Genomic DNA, 17,500 nt, shown 5'->3' with positions numbered 1-17,500 from the left:
TACTACTACTACATATCTACTACTACTACTAACTACCTACTACTACTCACTACTACCCACCATCCACTACTACTACTACTCTACTACTACTACTACTACTACTACTACCACCACTACTACTACTACTACTACTACTACTACTACTACTACTACTACTACTACCACCACCACTACTACACTACTACTACATATACTACTACTACATACTACTACTACTAACTCTACTATTACTACTACTACTACTTACTACTACTCACTAACTACTACTACTACTACTAACTACTACTACTACTACTACTACTACTACTACTACTACTACTACACACTACTACCTACTACTACTACTACTACTAAACTACTAACCTACTATATACTACTACTACTACTACTACTACTACTACTTACTACTACTACTACTACTACTACTACTACTACTACTACTACTACTACTACTACTACTACTACTAATACAACTCCGCCTGGCCGGGGGAGAGCGTGGCTCTACTATCCGAGCTATCCAGCACTCCAAAAAGAGTGATATCAAACTCTAAATCTATCTGGAACCTTGAGGACATGGAAAACTTTTATTCTTTATTTGTTGTCTTCTGGCATTTTCCTACTCACTTCATTTCTTGTTATTATCAACTCACTTATCTGAATTGATAGCAACTTTCAGGCCATTGTCAAGCTTTCGGAATGGACTGCTAATAAATACATTGTAAATTGGTGGGGTTTTGGTCTGCTCGGAGTCGTCCAGCAACTATTGTTTTCCTTTTCCCTGAAAGAAAAACTTGTACGCGCAAATTCATTATACTCCATATTTATATGTCTTTGATACGTTGACAGCTCCTCTGTCCTATAGATAGTTCGTAGATAACGTCACTCAGGCCTTTGTTATTGTTTTTGCCATCCGCGTTTGTGAGTTGTTCTCACTAAACTGTATTAACCTGACTATAAACGTTCATGGTTACACAGAGTTTGTGTGTTGGTCCGTTATACTTCCGGATGGCAATGTTGTGAACTCCTTGGCCAAGCGCATTCTATCTATAGGGAATGAGATTAGCGGAAGATTAGCGTCCCTTGATTGGACGTCACCGGCGGAAAAGTTATTAGATAGAGAACGTCATTTTGGTTGTGCGCAGGCGTCCCTCGTCCTCGCTTCCGGTGAAAGCGGCTTGAGACACTTCACCGAAAGCGAGGACGAGAGAAACGCATGCGCAAAACCAAATTGACGTTCTCTCTGTAAGGTGACGTCCAATTAAGGGACGCTACTCTTCCGCTAATCTCATTCCCTATTTCATGTATAAACGAAAGTGTCTTTTAAAACTGTTAATATTCGAAAAAACAAAACAAAAACAATAAAGAAATAAGAAAAAACAAAGCTTAGGAAAGTTGCCATTAATATAACAAACAAAACGTTTTAAAAATTAAATGTTCAATTTTTGTGCGTCCATTATTTGCTGTTCGTAACACTGGGTTTGGTCTTAAAGGGAATGAGATTAGCGGAAGCGTAGCGTCCCTTGATTGGACGTCACCCATAGTCTGCTTCGGCGAGGACGAGAGACGCATGCGCACAACCAACATGACTTTCTCTCTCTAATAACTTTTCCGCCGGTGATGTCACAAACTATGGGTGACGTCCAATCAAGGGACGCTACTCTTCCGCTAATCTCATTCCCTAATATTAATTTTTAAAAATAAAGTGGAAGCCGCATGCTCTATTATCTAGATCTAGATGAGTTACGTTCATACATACACTGTCTTACATATTAGTGACACACTTTTCATAACTTATTCTTCGTCTCCGGATATTTCATCAGAACAGGTCCAAGCGTTGCAGGTTGCCCACATAGAAAGTACTGACTCGATTATCGACTTCAATCAGCGAGTATCGTATCGTATCGTGTGGTATCGACCCCTGCCTGCCTAATCTAAGCACGTGACGTAATGGCGACATAACAAAATCGAAGGCAGCTGATGATAAGATCGATGTCCCGTAAGGGCTGAGTAAATGTTGGAACTGTAACCTTTACCAAATTGACATAACCCTAATAAAGAGATTGCAGCAAACTGGGAGTTTATTTTCTACATAATTTGACAAATTAAATATTGAATTTTCTAAGATTGAAATGTTTTGGTTTGCCTTCAGTCATAAAAATAGATATAAATATTTTTCATGTTGTTTTTTAAAAACATACATATTTTTTTAAAATTTTGAGTATGTTTAGACGCCCAAGAGCTAAGAAATTCTTACAGCACACCTATTTTATTTTAAGCGTCAAATTTTATTGGGTGCACACAAATTAAGTGAATTTATTCACGTTACCCTCTCTTTACCAGCTATATTTAGAATTTCCCCCGAAAATTCACACCCACCAGACACAAAATAGACATTTCCTAATCAAACAAAAAAGTAACAAGTGCATTCTCTACAGAGTGTTGTTCAGCAAAATGATTTTTACAACACAGTGTTTAATAATTATAGCTGTAATCAAAGCATTTCTATAAATCTTGTGATGTACAAGAGAAATCCGAATGAGAAAATTGTTGGTTGTATCGTAACGAATGTGACGATTTTACTATGGGTGGTAAGGAGAGGGTTAAAGCTTTCACAAATGATTTCAAAATATGATGGCAACATACTAAATCTATGTGAAAGAGAAGGAAAAAATGGAATCAAACGAACGAAACAATAATGGTAGAAAAATTGAAACAAGTAATCACAAAAATGTATACAATGGTTATAACAACAAAACTCACAATAATAAAAACAACAAAACAACAATAACAATCGTAATAATAATAATAATAATAATAATAATAATAATAATAATAATAATAATAATAATAATAATAATAATAATAATAATAATAATAATAATAATAATAATAATAATATTTAACACAATGTTGAAGTCAGTCTACATCGATGTTTCAGGCCCTTTCAGCCATCGTCAGGACAGTGTGTTACATGAGTTTGGTTTGTAACAATTACAATTGTAATTCGCTCCATTGCTACATGTCGAGCACCATCCGTACAATATTTGTATCAAACCCGATTCAATATATATATATATATATCAATTTCATCAGTTAAAATTCTAAAACATCAGAGAGCGAACACATAAAAGATCTCTTTCCCTGTCTCTCTCTCTCTCTCTCTCTCTCTCTCTCTCTCTCTTTCTCTCTCTCTCTCTTTCTTTCTCTCTTCTTTTTTTGTTGTAAAATTGATGAAATAAATAACATATATATTAAAGTAATGCAAAATGAACCTTAGTTACAGGCTTAATACTCCGTTAATTTCCAATTAAACCATTCGATGTAAAGCTTTTTATACAAGCCTAGCGATTTGTTACGAACGCAAGGATTACCGCTTTTTATGGAACCTTCAAAATTCTGTCAATAAACTGGCATCTGCGCCGTTCATTAAAGAAAACTTCAGAAAATAATTTATTGCCCCCAGGAAGGGAGCCTACGAGCTAATGAGTGCTTCACAAACAAATTCTAAAGGCATCATGGATTGGCGTCTTAGTGTGTCTTTTTAAAAAAAAAGATCATTAATTTTCTTTGCAACTTTGGATTTTATTGTCCGCCTACACAGATGTATGAATGTGCTGAAATATTATTCTGAAAATTGTAAAATAAACATCAGATTGTTTACATCATTTCAATATTTGATTTATTTACATGAAAATTGAACATGTCTTAATGATGTAACAATTATAGAGTAACTCCCTTTTTGAAGCATATAATAATATAATGTTATCTAAAAGGTGGTAAATACGTTTTTAGTCAGTTTGCGATAAAACTTAAAAATGAGACTTAAAGTACCAAAACGTGATGATTTAAAAAAATAATATTAAAAAGCGAATGGATGATTCAGGATTGTATTCACTAGAAGTCTATAGATAGTATGCGCTTGGCTAAGAAGCTCATAACATTGCCATCCGGAAGTATAACGGACCAACACACAAAACGGTGTGTATCCATGAACGTTTATAGTCGGGTTAATACAGTTCAGTGAACATTACTCATAAACGCGGATGGAAAAAAAAACAATAACAAAGACCTGAGTGACGTCATCTTCGAACTATCTATATATAGTTCGAAGATGACGTCACACAGGTCTTTGTTATTGTTTTTTGTCAGAATATTTTAAATTATGATATTTTGCGATGGAATTACTTTTTTTTCATCAGCAAATTCATTACGAGGTGGAGAAAAGTTTTTTCGATTTGTCTTAGATAGATGGAAGTTGACACCGATTACGTCCAACTATGTTGAATAGTCTCTGTAACTAATATTATGAAATCACTATCAAAAGTATCATTTTTTTAATACTAGACTTCTTCTTCAAGTACCATGTCTGTGCCAGACATCGGTGATCATGGTACGCCATTCATCTCTCTGATCAGATCACCTCAGAAAACTAATATTACTCTTCTCTTTCTTTGTCACCCAGCTGTTCAAACTGTTCACATATGTTATTTCTTGGTTTACCTTTACTCTTTTTACCTTCTATCTTTCCTGTACTAGACTATACTCACAGGAATTATGAACTAATTGCGGACCTCCTTTTCTTGATGGGGTCCACCCCAGATCGCCTCGACTGTGCTCATCCTTACAGTAATCGGATTATAAGAAAATCACTTTGATGGACCAATGAAATGGCGGGAGAGAATCAATTAAGATGACCACGCCAAGCGCTAGGTTTCACGGAAGGAGAAAAGCACAAAAGAAGATAATGATATTTTTTTTACTATCACGTCTGCTCTCTTCCATTGTCCATTTATCATCCATTTTTACTATCTTTTAAATGGTGCTATTTTGTATGATTTCCCTTACCATCATTATCATCCGGGCTAAAGATGACGGACATAATGGGTTTGAACTTTTGGCCTTCGTCCCCTTAACACCTTAATGTACTTGAATCTCTTTGTATTTTTTCTTCACAAATCTCTGGTCCCCCCCCCCCCCCCCGTCTCTACTTTTCCTCAAACTCTAACTGAATCATCTGGTTTCCATGGAGAAGAAGAGGGAGAAAAAGAAACAACACTGAAACCTAAGCGGCATTGAGTTTATTTCTGTGGTCATTGTATTGTGTGGCTATGTGGTCTAATGTTATGACACTCGGAAGGTCCTGGGTTCGAGCCTCGCGTTCGACGCATAGTTGAGTCCTTGGAAAAGGCTCTTTACTCACATTCTCTCATCGTACTCACTCGTAAAATGAGTACCTGGCCGTTAACAGCGTTGTCGTCTTTGTCCGAAAAAGTGTAATTGCGCCTAATAAGCGTCATGTCCCGTCCTACATGTTACATGTTGCTGTTGACCAGGGTCCCCTTGTAAAGCGCTTTGAGCACATTTAGTGGATATTGCGCTGTATAAAGTTCAATTCTTTAAATGATCCTGGGCTTCGTCCATCATATAATGCAATATCCACTACATTAAAATGCTTGAAGTAGTTGATATCATTGATTAAGGCTTCATTTTACACCTGAGTGCGTCAAGACCAGAGATGCCTACCTACTTGAAATTTCAAAAATTCGTAGTTCCCAAGGGAAAAAAAAAAAGAAAAAAAGAAACTTTAAATTGTTTTAGAAATAAATAATTTGCGCTTAGTATGATAGTATCTAACCTGAACCAGGTTCTCTCTACATATAAGAAATTTCTGGATTCAGATGAGGCCGAATTAATCCCTGAAGAGCTAAGAAATACTGCAGTATCCTCTGTACTAAAGTCACAACAAGGTCTTGACAGCCTCAAAACTCTGGCTGGCCCAGGACCGTGACCAATGGAAACAATTAAAAACATGGATGGAGAGGGCAGTTATACTTATCGACTATGACTGAATCACACAATTCTCAGCAAGCGTCATTCAGACTGAGAAGCTTACTACTACTATGATCAAAAAATGCTCCAAAGGCATGGATAAACGTTCTTGAGCTTTATATAGCGCAATATCCACTAAATATGCTCTAAGCGCTTTACAAGGGGTCCCTGGTCAAGAGTAACATTTAACATGTAGGACGGGACATGACGCCTGTTAGGCGATATTACAACTTTTCGGACCAAGACAACGCTGTTTACGGCCAGGTACTCATTTTACACCTGAGAACGGTGAGAAGATGTGAGTAAAGAGCCTTTTCTAAGGACTCAACTATGCGCTGAGCGCGAGGCTCGAACCCAGGACCTTCCGATCCGAAAGCGAGTGTCATACCAGTAGAATACATAGCCGCCGTTCTAAGGAACCAATCTTTCCTTTTCAGTAAGATTTGTTTAGTCAAAGAAGCCAATGCTCTTCTGTAGCTGGAGCCAAAAATTCGTAATTCTACGAAATCTTTGGAGCACCAGGCAGGTCCGGTCAAGAGCCTTTCTTCCCAAGCAATCACCTTTGCTTTCACCCACAGCGGTGCTCGACCTAGGAATCTTCAAGCCAGAAGCGAGTGCTCCACCACAGAACCACAAAGCCGGACAACAGCTTACACACACTGCATGCAGTGATTTTGTAAGAACAAACATATTTAAATTACACTTTTCCTATTGAGCCCCGGCCAACAACAACAAATGGTCAAAGCACATTCAAACAAACAACTTAAAGAGACACATACTTACGAACAAACAATCAATCAAAATAACTAAAGCAATCAATGGATTCATAATACACGTAAATCGCTCATCCACTCCACCCCTCCCCCCTCCACCCCCATGACTTAAAAAAAAACCCCAATAAAAATGTATACAATTTATGAAAAAAAAAAAAAAGAAAAAGAAGAAAAGTAAGAGAAAAAGGGATGAAGGATCAAGTCAAATCTAAAATCGATGTTCTTCACCGGACGGACGGCTCGTGACGGATTGAAAAGAATTCACACGTGATCTGGTTACACTTATGGCCAATAAATATCCCCGCCCGTTCAATAACCATTCCCTCCTCTCCGATCTCTCTCTCTCCCCCCCCCCCCCCCCCCCCCCCCCCCCCCCCCCCCTCCCAAAAAAAAAAAAAAAAAAACCCAACAAAAAAAAAACAAAAACAAAAAAAAAAACCCAAACCAAACAAAACAAAACTAAAAGAAAGAAATCAAAAAGGCAAACAAAAACAAAACTCATCACCACTGCACACGTCACTGCTATTTCCTAGAATTCACAATATCCTGTATCACACCCACAACATACCAAAAAAAAAAAAATAGAGTTCTCTTTCCTTTTGTCCTGAAAATTTCTACGTCACGTGACATGTCGATCAATTACGATGACTTCCCCGCTCATCAAAATATAACGACTTGGCAGAATCGAATTTTCTATTGCGTACAGTACGATTCGCCTTTTTGTACTTAATTATTTACCTGTCACTCTCAAAACTCTCTTTAAAGGTACTCATTCCCGAATGAATCGAGTGGGGTAATGTGCGGCTATGTGGTCTAGTGGTATGACACTGGCTTTCGGATCGGAAGGTCCTGGGTTCGAGCATCGCGCTCGGCGCATAGATGAGTCCTTGGAAAAGGCTCTTTACTCACATTCTCTCACCGTACTCAGGTGTAAAATGAGTACCTGACGTTAACAGCTATTTAACAAATTTGGCAATTTAAAATGTTTCGGTTTGCTTAAAAGAGTATAACAATTTGTAAGGTCTGAGTAAGGATTAAAACAGGAAAAATGAATTGGTGCTATGCGTTTAAGTAAAATACATCATTCGCCGGATGTAATATACCAACACACTAAACAATGTGCATCTTTGAGCGTTTGTAGTCTGATTGATATAATTTAGTGAGAACTAATCACCAAATGGCAGTTTAAAAAACAATAGCAAAGATTTGGGTGACGTCAATTTCGTTAATTCTATTTCTTTTATGTATCAACCAAGGGATGTCACGATAGCTCAGTTGGTAGGGCACTCGCTTCACACGCAAAGGGACAAAGATCGAACCCGGTTGCAGTCGATAATTTTTCTGACCCCCCTTGTCCACCCAGCAGTGAATCGTTAGCTGAGTCTGTTAGAGTTGGCGGAAAGTTCTTGCGATAGACTAGCGTCTTATCCAAAGGATAGCAAGCAATTGCTATTGTCCATCTCAAGCTTTAAACTCCGGCTCCATGTGCCTAATGGCTCTGAAGGTCTACTTTTTTCATGTAACAGCCTAGTTTGGCTCACCTTAAAATAGCAAATCACCTTTTTGAACTCAACGCAAGCCTTTCCGAATTTTCCTTTACTTCCAAGGGCTATTTTGGTATCCTGATTTAATTCATCTCATGATTAAAGAGCAATTAGCAATCGCCTACTTCCATTTAACATTTAAAATGATTGGGAATATGACGAAACCAGCGGAATCGTTAAGAGATTTCTTTCATCATCCGTTATCTCTTTCCTCATTTTCAGTATCTTCCCAAAATGGCAGGCTTAGCTTACCTAGCAGAAAAATTGATATTTTAAACTCAAACAAGCTCTCGCGGCTATGTGGTCTAGTGGTATGACACTCGCTTTCGGATCGGAAGGCCCTGGGTTCGGCGCATAGTTGAGTCCTTGGAAAAGACTCTTTACTCACATTCTCTCACCGTACTCAGGTGTAAAATGAGTACCTGGCCGTTAACAGCGTTGTCTTTGTCCGAAGAATTGTAATATCGCCTAACGGCGGTATTCCCCGTCCTACATGTTACATGTTGCTGTTGACCAGGGACCCCTTCTAAAGCGCTTTGAGCACATTTAGTGGATATTGCGCTATATAAAAGCTCAATTTTTTTTCTCTACTTATGTTCTTTTTGATTAAAGAAAGATACATTCTTCAAAGTTTGTGATGTACAAAATAAATCTGAATAAGAAAAATGTATATTATTGTGTCGTAACAAATGTGACGATTTTGCTGTAGCTGGTAAGGAGAGTGTTAATGGTGAACGAATCTCTGACTCAATAGAAGGAACGAAGTTGACGTCACTCAGCTCTTTGTTATTGTTTTTGAGACAGCCATTAAAAAAAAAGAAGAGCTTTTATAGCGCAATATCCACTAAATGTGCTCAAAGCACTTTACAAGGGGTCCCTGGTCAACAGCAACATTTAACATGTAGGACGGGACATGACGCCTGTTAGGCGATATTACAATTTTTCGGACAAAGACAACGCTGTTAACGGCCAGGTACTCATTTTACACCCGAGTACTATGAGGGATTAGTTCAAACTAAATGATATCACTAAGACTATAAACGCTCAGGGTTACGCATAGTTTTGTGTGTCCGTACGTTACATCCTGCTGGCAGACGCTGTGAGTATTTTATCGAAACGCATAGAATCGGTATGTATGATTAAAAAATCAAACACGTTATAAACGTATAATCGTACAAGTGACCCATCTCTTCCTAACGGTTTTATGTCGAGTTGGTTTAAATGCTAAAAATTGATTCTGTAGATGAATATAATATTATGAGTCCTGGATTTACTCCGACGTGTACTTATTTGCAGGTCTGATAACCCAATTTATTATGGGCTCATTGTTGTAATAGAAATACCATCAAACCAACTCAAAGTAGTGTCCATTACAACGATGTTAAATGAGGCCAGAAATTACGTTCGGTCATCAGACCTGCTAAGATGTGCGCGTTGATTTAATCTATTTGTTTTATAAAGGAGAAAGAATGTATTTTTTTCTTAAAGAGAGGAAAAAACAAACAAATAAATAACAATCATATAAACAAACAAACAACTTAAACTTTCATATTTTAGATCAATCAAACGTTAGATGACTTTAATCATTGTAACAAAGAATTATGAAATAAATGTCCTTTATTAACTCACTCAATCCTTGACAGTTTTGCTACTTCTCAAAATTGGAAAAAATGTATTAAAATGAGCATGTACATATAATTTTTTATTCAAATATCATTAACATGCAAAAGCTAAAAACATTAGCTTTGATACTATGCATACAATTTGTCTCATAAAAATGTAGTTAAAAGGCATGGGTTAAAATAAACCCGGGTAAACTACGGATATAGTCGGTGTTAGGGTTGAATGAGTTAATCAACAGGGGAAAAAGATGGTGTATTGTATTTTATTAAAAATTATAGGAACCAGACATGAACAAACATGTTGATAATTTGAAAACAATGGCAGTATTGTTTGAAAATGACATTTTGCACATTGAAATATAAATATATAAAAAAACAGATTCTTAAAATAGACCGCTTCATTTAAATACCCAGCGTGACATTTTTACTCTAAAATTAGTTATATTTTCCATAACTTCATGACGAGGAGAGTGTTGAGAGTTCGCGCGGGATTAATCATAATTTAATTTGAAGGAAAAGCCTAAACAAGTTTGTTTCTGGTTAGGTGACAGCGATTGAAATTGTAAATATTCCATGTTGGGGATTTATTTTAGGAACGGTATAATCTAATTTTAAACTGGGTATAAACGACGGTATTGTTTTAAAATGGTTCATTTTGAATCAAACCAGCTTCACAGTCGAGTTTTAATCATATATCGGAAACCTTAAAAATAGCTTCAAAATGATGATGAATAATGAATCGTGTAGATAGTAAGAAATTTATCATACCAAATCACCCGTTTGATTTAAAAAACAAACAAACAAACAAACACTTATATAGAGCATATCAGTGGATTCACCGCGATAAGTGCGCTTTAAAATTCGTTCATCATTCTCTGCCTTAAACTTAAACCCTGTCCTTACCAACTATAGGAAAATCGTGACATTCGTTACAATACAATCAAGATTATTCTTATTCGAATTTCTCTTGTACATCATAAACTTAAAAGAAAATGAACATTGTGCTGTAGAGCATGTTTTGCTAAAGAAATTATGTATCGTCAGAAAAAAAAATCTCAACCGCACACTGGATCGATCGCGGTTCCTATGCTCGTGAAGCGAGAGCTCTACCAGACTTGCCTACAACTATGAAAATTCCGTAAAACTACGAAGTTTATGCTCCATTCTGAGAACTTAAAAAAATATTCTTAATTCAATAAAACCTCTTGAAAATGAATTCCCGGTGCCAGAGCAAGCATATAATAAAGGAGTTAACTCACTCAACCCTAACACCGACTATATCCGTAGTTTACCTGAGTTACTTTTACCCCATGCCTATTTATTACATTTTTTCTTATAGGCGTAGTATCAAAGCTAATGTTTTTTAGTGTTTGCATGTTAATGATAGTTGAATAAAACTATCAATGTGCATTCATTTTTAATACATTTTTTCCTATTTTGAAAAACAGCAAAAGTCTCTAGGATTGAGTGAGTTGGAAGCATAATTTTCCATTTATCATGGAGGTTGGTGAATTTTAAAGACATCCATAATGTCTACTGTCTTATTATTACCTACCCCTTAAGACTACGACATTTTCATAATATTTCTAGTAGGCAGATCTGCTCTACTAACTGAGCTATCGAGACCTTCTGGAATATTCCAGTCTTCTATTTGAATAGACCTTGGTTCGCTCCTAACGACCATTTTCAGAATTTTTTTTTGAACCTTCACCACTAACCCATCACAAAAAAAAAGGATTTTTCTTGCTCAAACAGAAAAGCAACAAGTGTCTACATTCTATACATTATACTGATCAGCAAAATGAACGCTCCAATACAGTGGCAAGTTTTTAAAAAATAGCTATTATATTTACATATTTAAAATTTGTTGTGTACAAAAAAGTAATCAGAATACGAAAATAGTTGGTTACATTGTAAAGAATTTGACGATTTTACTGTGGTTGGTACGGAGAGGGTTAAATAACACTTTTACTTCAGGATAAATGATGAAAATTTTGATTTTTTAAACTTGATTTTAAAAAAAAACAAAAATAAAAACAAAACAAACCAAACAATTAATAATAATAATAATAATAATAATAATAATAATAATAATAATAATAATAATAATAATAATAATAATAATAATAATAATATTAATAATAATAATATGAATTTATATAGCGCCTAGTTCCAATTTAGAATTGCTCACTGGCGCTTTACATCAACATATCATGTATGATAATATACAAATATAGAACTGGCAATTAGATATTATAAGCACTTACCCCTTTGGAGTCTATGTGATGTGGCTTACTTTCCATGACTTTCGTGATACTCTCAGGGTCCATAAACGTTACAAATCCGAAACCCCTGGGGAAGACAAGGGAGATAACCGTAAGATACTCATTTATTTGAATTGTATATATGTATATATAAATTTAAAAAAGCACGTTTTGCAATCACCTCAAAAATGGTATTATAGATAGTATGCGCTTGGCTAAGAAACTCATAATATTGCCATCCGGAAGTATAACGGACCAACACACAAAACTGTGTGTATCCATGAACGTTTATAGTGGGGTTAATACAGTTCAGCGAGCATTACTTATAAACGCGGATGGCAAAAACCAATAACAAATGCCTGAGTGACGTCATCTTCGAACTATCTATATTATATATTTAAAAAAAAAACGACGTTTGGCAATCGCCTCAAAATGGTGTTATAGCACGGTGAACCATTTTGTCTTCGTAGCTCGGTGGCTCAGTGGTTAAGGATCTCTGTCTTATCACAAATGTCAAGCAGTGTTAAGCGTGATCAGTGGTTTAAGTGTTAATGAGTAACTGGTTACAGGCGATAACAGTGTAAGTGTAAGATTGTGGTGGACCTCTCCTTTTCTTTTTCTTTTATGTTCTTTTTTCTTTTCTTTCTTCTTTTTTTTGGTTTCTGTTTTTCTTGTTTTTTGTTTGTTTTTGTTTTATTTTGCTTTTGTTTTTGTTGTGGTGGCCACTTTTTAAATAATCGTTAAGCAAACATTTATAAATTTTTGCTGAATATTCATCTTGGTTAGAAAAGTTTTACTTTGAATTTCGATCGATAAATGACGACCCCTCCCGCCCCCCCCCCCCCCCCCACTTTGCAGCTTGAAAAATAGTATCAAACCTGACCCTTATTGAGTCTCCCGTAAAAAAAAAATCTTTCATTTGAAACTTGGTGTCATGATGGGCGTTATGTTAATCAATCAATATTTGAGATTACAATTTTCTGGCCAAATTAAAAAATAAAAAAGTGTTTTGTCAATATTGGAAAGTAACCAAATGACCTTGACGACAAAGTGTATTGACCATTTATCATCCAGAAGAAATGCGAATGGTATTGACCCATCTTAACGTTATAAAACAAAAATTTGATTTACTTTGCTCTTCAATCAGCAAGGCTTTCATTAACGAATGTATTTTGATGATGTAGTGGCGCCCCAAGGGTTTTCCTTCATTATGTTTATTAGTGTTGGCTGTTGAAATGAGGACTGCTTGCCGTTAACATAGTCCGGGGGTTCCATAAGCAATGTACTCAACGTTATCAAGATATTCTTATTAATTTTATCATCGTCGTCGTCATCATCATAATCATCATCATCATCATCATCATCATCATCATCATCATTATTATTATTATTATTATTATTATTATTATTATTATTGTTATCATTATTACTATTAATATTGTTATTATTATTATTATTATTATTATTATTATTATTATTATTATTATTATTATTATTATTATTATTACTATTATTATTATTATTATTATTATTTATTATCATTATTTATATTATTATTATTATTATTATTATTATTATTATTATTATTATTATTATTATTATTTATTATTATTATTATTATTATTATTATTATTATTATTATTATTATTATTATTATCATCATCATCATCATCATCATTATTATTCTATTACTTTTATTATTATCATTATTATTGTTATTATTATTATTATTATTATTATTATTATTATTATTATTATTATCATTATAACATGTACCGTATCATCATTATTATATTATTGCTTTACTATAACAAAACACAATAATTTCATTTTGGACATAAACGTTTATTTCAAACATTGATGAAAATTAGGATAATCCTACGTACACATATTTGGAGGTCTGATAACCGAACGCAATTAAGGGCTTGATTAAATAATGTAGTAATGGGCCACATTTTCGTTGTTTTGAAAGTATTTCCATTACAAATAGGCCTATAACAATTTGGGTTATCAGACCTGTAAATAAGTATGTGTCGAGATGACCCCAACTTGTCAAAATGTTTCAAATGTGAAAATAAATCTTTGAAATCTCAGGGTTATTATAATATATATTTTTTAGAGAGAGAGAGAGAGAGAGAGAGAGAGAGAGAGAGAGAGATAGATAGATAGATAGATAGAGAGAGAGAGAGAGCAAGAAACAAAGAAAAAAAAGAGAGAAATCATACCCTCTGCCAACCCCCCCCCCCACCCCTCCCCCTCCAAACACACATAAAAGTGCAACCTTTTTTCAAAAGCAAACGATATTTCAAGAAAAATGCCTTACACAAGAAGTAGATACTCCATTTCATGACCCCGTCCAGTTTGAAAGACATTGTTGTTTAGGGTAGTGGCAAGAGATCAAAAGAGGGTTTTTTTTCCTCGTTTGTACTTTAAATAACAAAACCACTATCCACAAGTGAAATTATTAAAAAAAAAATTTAAAAAAAAATCTGAATCCATCAGACGGTCACGAATTTGGACGCAAAGGAACAAGGGACAACTCTGGGGGAGGGGAAAGGGGAGGGAGAATGAGGAAGAGAGGGAGAGAGAGAGATAGAGATAGAGAGAGAGAGAGAGAGAGAGAGAGAGACAGACAAACAGACAGAGGGAAAGAAAGATAGAGAGAGAGAGAGAGCAAAAAAAAAAAGAAGAAGAGAGAAATCCTCCCCTCTGCCACCCCCCCCACCCCTCCCCCTCCAAACACACATAAAAGTGCAACTTTTTTTCAAAATGCAAACGATATTTCAAGACAAATGCCTTACACAAGAAGTAGATACTCCATTTCATGACCCCGTCCATTTGGAAAGGCATTGTTGTTTAGGGTAGTGGCAAGAGATCAAAAGAGGGGGGGGGGGGGGGGGGGGGGTTTCCCCTCGTTTTGTACTTTAAATAACAAAACCACTATGCAGAAGTAAACTTTTTAAAAAAAATCTGAATCCATCAGACTCGAGAAGGTCACGATGAATTGGACGCAAAGGAACAAGGGACAACGCTGGGGGAGGGGGGGGGGGGAAGAGGAGGGAAGGGAGAAGGAGGAAGAGGGAGAGGGAGGGAGAGGCAAGGGAGATAATCGTTAAATAGATTGTTTGGTTCGATGCGTTAAAGGGTTAGTTAGGCGGGGCGGGGCGGTTTTGGAGTCAAAAAATAAATCATCAAAATAATAAGATCATCTCATAATAAAGTTACCTCGAATAATTGAATTAGATCCCGTATCCAAAGTGTTGCCAAAAAAGTGACAAAACAGCTTTTTAAAAATAAATTTTGGCTAGAAATTTATTCTTGAATTCAAATGCCACTCGATATGTTAAGATTGTCTACCTTCAACTTGTCAAATATTGTGAAATCAGAGAAGACAAAAGTCTGCTTCTCTACAAAACGAATCTTAGGTTAAAGTATATTTTTTATCGATTGTAGGTCATTTCAATTCATTGTTATTGAAGTCAAAATAATTGTAGCCAATGAAATATAGATTTTTCGCCAGTGCAGGGCATAGTGCCATAGGGTATATAAAAGACACTTGATCAAATAATCAAAATAAACGAAAGAAGTGGCCACTTAAATACAATTTTATAATGCTGTGTGTGTGTGTACGTGTGTGTGTGTGTGTGTGTTTGTGTGTGTGTGTGTGTGGACTAGAGAAATGGGTCGGTGAGTAGGCGTATTTTCCAGTTGACTGCTGTACTCTGGATTAAATTGTATTTAAAAATTTGGCCAGAAAACTCGTCCTTCAAATATCGGCCGATTTAAGTGACTCTCATCTTGGCAAAAACTCTCAAACCTGGGACTTCGTGTAAGTGCCAGTTCCGAGAGTTTTTGACAAGATGAGTTTCATTTGAATCGGTCGATATTTGAAGGACGAGTTTTCTGGCCAAATTTTTAAATACCAGTTTTTCAGAGTACGGCAGCTGACAGGTTATAGGAAGTGGGCCCTGGCATAAACAATGAATTCTATAAACCCTCAACAATTTAAATTTCTTTTGTCACGAGTACCGGAAACACAAATGACGTCACTCAGTTGTCTGAAATCATCGCCATTCATAAGGGACTATATCGATGGCGTATTTATTTTATTATTATTTTTTTTTTTTTTGCTTTCTTTTCTTGCCTTTTATAGATCGGAAGATCAAAGCAGATTGCTATCATTAAAAAGTAGTCCTTCAGCGTCATAAGACCAATTGACTTAGAGTTTATCCTGGTATCTGTATCCTTGCTCTCTTTACTTTTGGGTAGTCTACCCCCAAAATACTTTCCACCAGATCTAATGGGCCCAACTACCTTATAGACAGTTGGGTGGGGACGGGTGGGGGGGGGGGGAGAAAAAAACTCTCTCAATACATCCAAGATAGATACCGAATCCGTTGCCAAAGGCGATTACTCTTCCAACAGAGTTATCAGGACGACGTTCTCCCTATAAAAACACTTGTGATTTCTTCCCCCTGGGACTTCCAATTTTAAACGGCTTTGTCACATAATATGGTCCGGTCCTTCGCCTATCGCGGATGGTCATTAAATCGGAAATGTTTGGCTTTGATAGATTTAAAACGTATAGGAAATGAGATTGGCGGAAGAGTAGCGTCCCTTGATTGGACGTCACCCATAGTCTGTGACGTCACCGGCGGAAAAGTTATTAGAGAGAGAACGTCATGTTGGTTGTGCGCATGGTCTCTCGTCCTCGCGGCGTTGTAAAGCTATGATTTCGACATTTTGGTCGGTTTTAACCAGTTAACTGTCGTAGTCTGGAAAGACCAGTATTTAGAAATTTGACCAGAAAATTCTTCCTTCAAGTATTGATCGATTTAAATAACCCTCGTCTTGGAAAAAAAAAACCCCAAGAATTCTCAAACCGGAGAAACCCGGGGATTGTTATTTGAATGTAACCGATAAAGACGTACTGGAAGAAGTGCAAGATCGTGCAGGACGACAGGAACTCCTCATATCACTACAGTTAGAAAACAGAAACTGTCATGGTTTGGTCACAATGTGAGGCATGAATGTTTGTGCACAACGGTGATGGAGGGTGCCCCCGAAGGAGGAAGAAGAAGAAGAAGAGGAGGACAAAGGAACGTTTGGATGGACACAATATCAAGGAATGGACAGGAATGAAGATGGAGGAACTCTTGGAGAAGGCCATCAATAGAGAAGAATGGCCGGAAAGTGCTGAGATCTGCATCCGGTGTATATCTCCCCGACGATCATCAGATCATGGGATTTATGACGATGATGAAGATGAATCCTTTAGGTCCACAATGCCTCTTGAACCGGAAATTATACTAGTTTATGTAGGCAGTGTTTAACCCTCTCCTTACCACTTATAGGAAAATCGTCACATTCGTTACGATACAACCATTACTTTTCTTATTCAAATTTCTTTTGTACACCATCAAATTTAAAGAAAATAAACACAGTGTGTTGTAGAGCATGTTTTGCTA

The 17,500-nt window shown here is 36.1% G+C and overlaps 1 protein-coding gene across 5 annotated transcripts in view; it reads right to left on the bottom strand.

The window, feature by feature from the left end:
• The window catches only part of LOC144968984 (RNA-binding protein Musashi homolog 2-like), a 361,376-nt gene that overhangs the window by 179,947 nt on the left and 163,929 nt on the right, over positions 1-17,500 (bottom strand). For all 5 annotated transcript variants that reach the window (XM_078907898.1, XM_078907899.1, XM_078907896.1 and 2 more), the window contains one exon: positions 12,036-12,120. In XM_078907898.1, coding sequence (XP_078764024.1) covers positions 12,036-12,120 — 85 coding nt within the window. The remainder of the gene's footprint in view (positions 1-12,035; positions 12,121-17,500) is intronic.

This window comes from Berghia stephanieae, chromosome 3, assembly GCF_034508935.2.
Source record: "Berghia stephanieae isolate SIO BIC M18660-M18661 chromosome 3, UCSD_Bste_1.3, whole genome shotgun sequence".
In the NCBI taxonomy this organism is placed as follows: domain Eukaryota; kingdom Metazoa; phylum Mollusca; class Gastropoda; order Nudibranchia; family Aeolidiidae; genus Berghia; species Berghia stephanieae.
The sequence above is the reverse complement of the archived record's forward strand: the minus strand, read 5'-3'. Positions and strand labels throughout refer to the sequence as shown.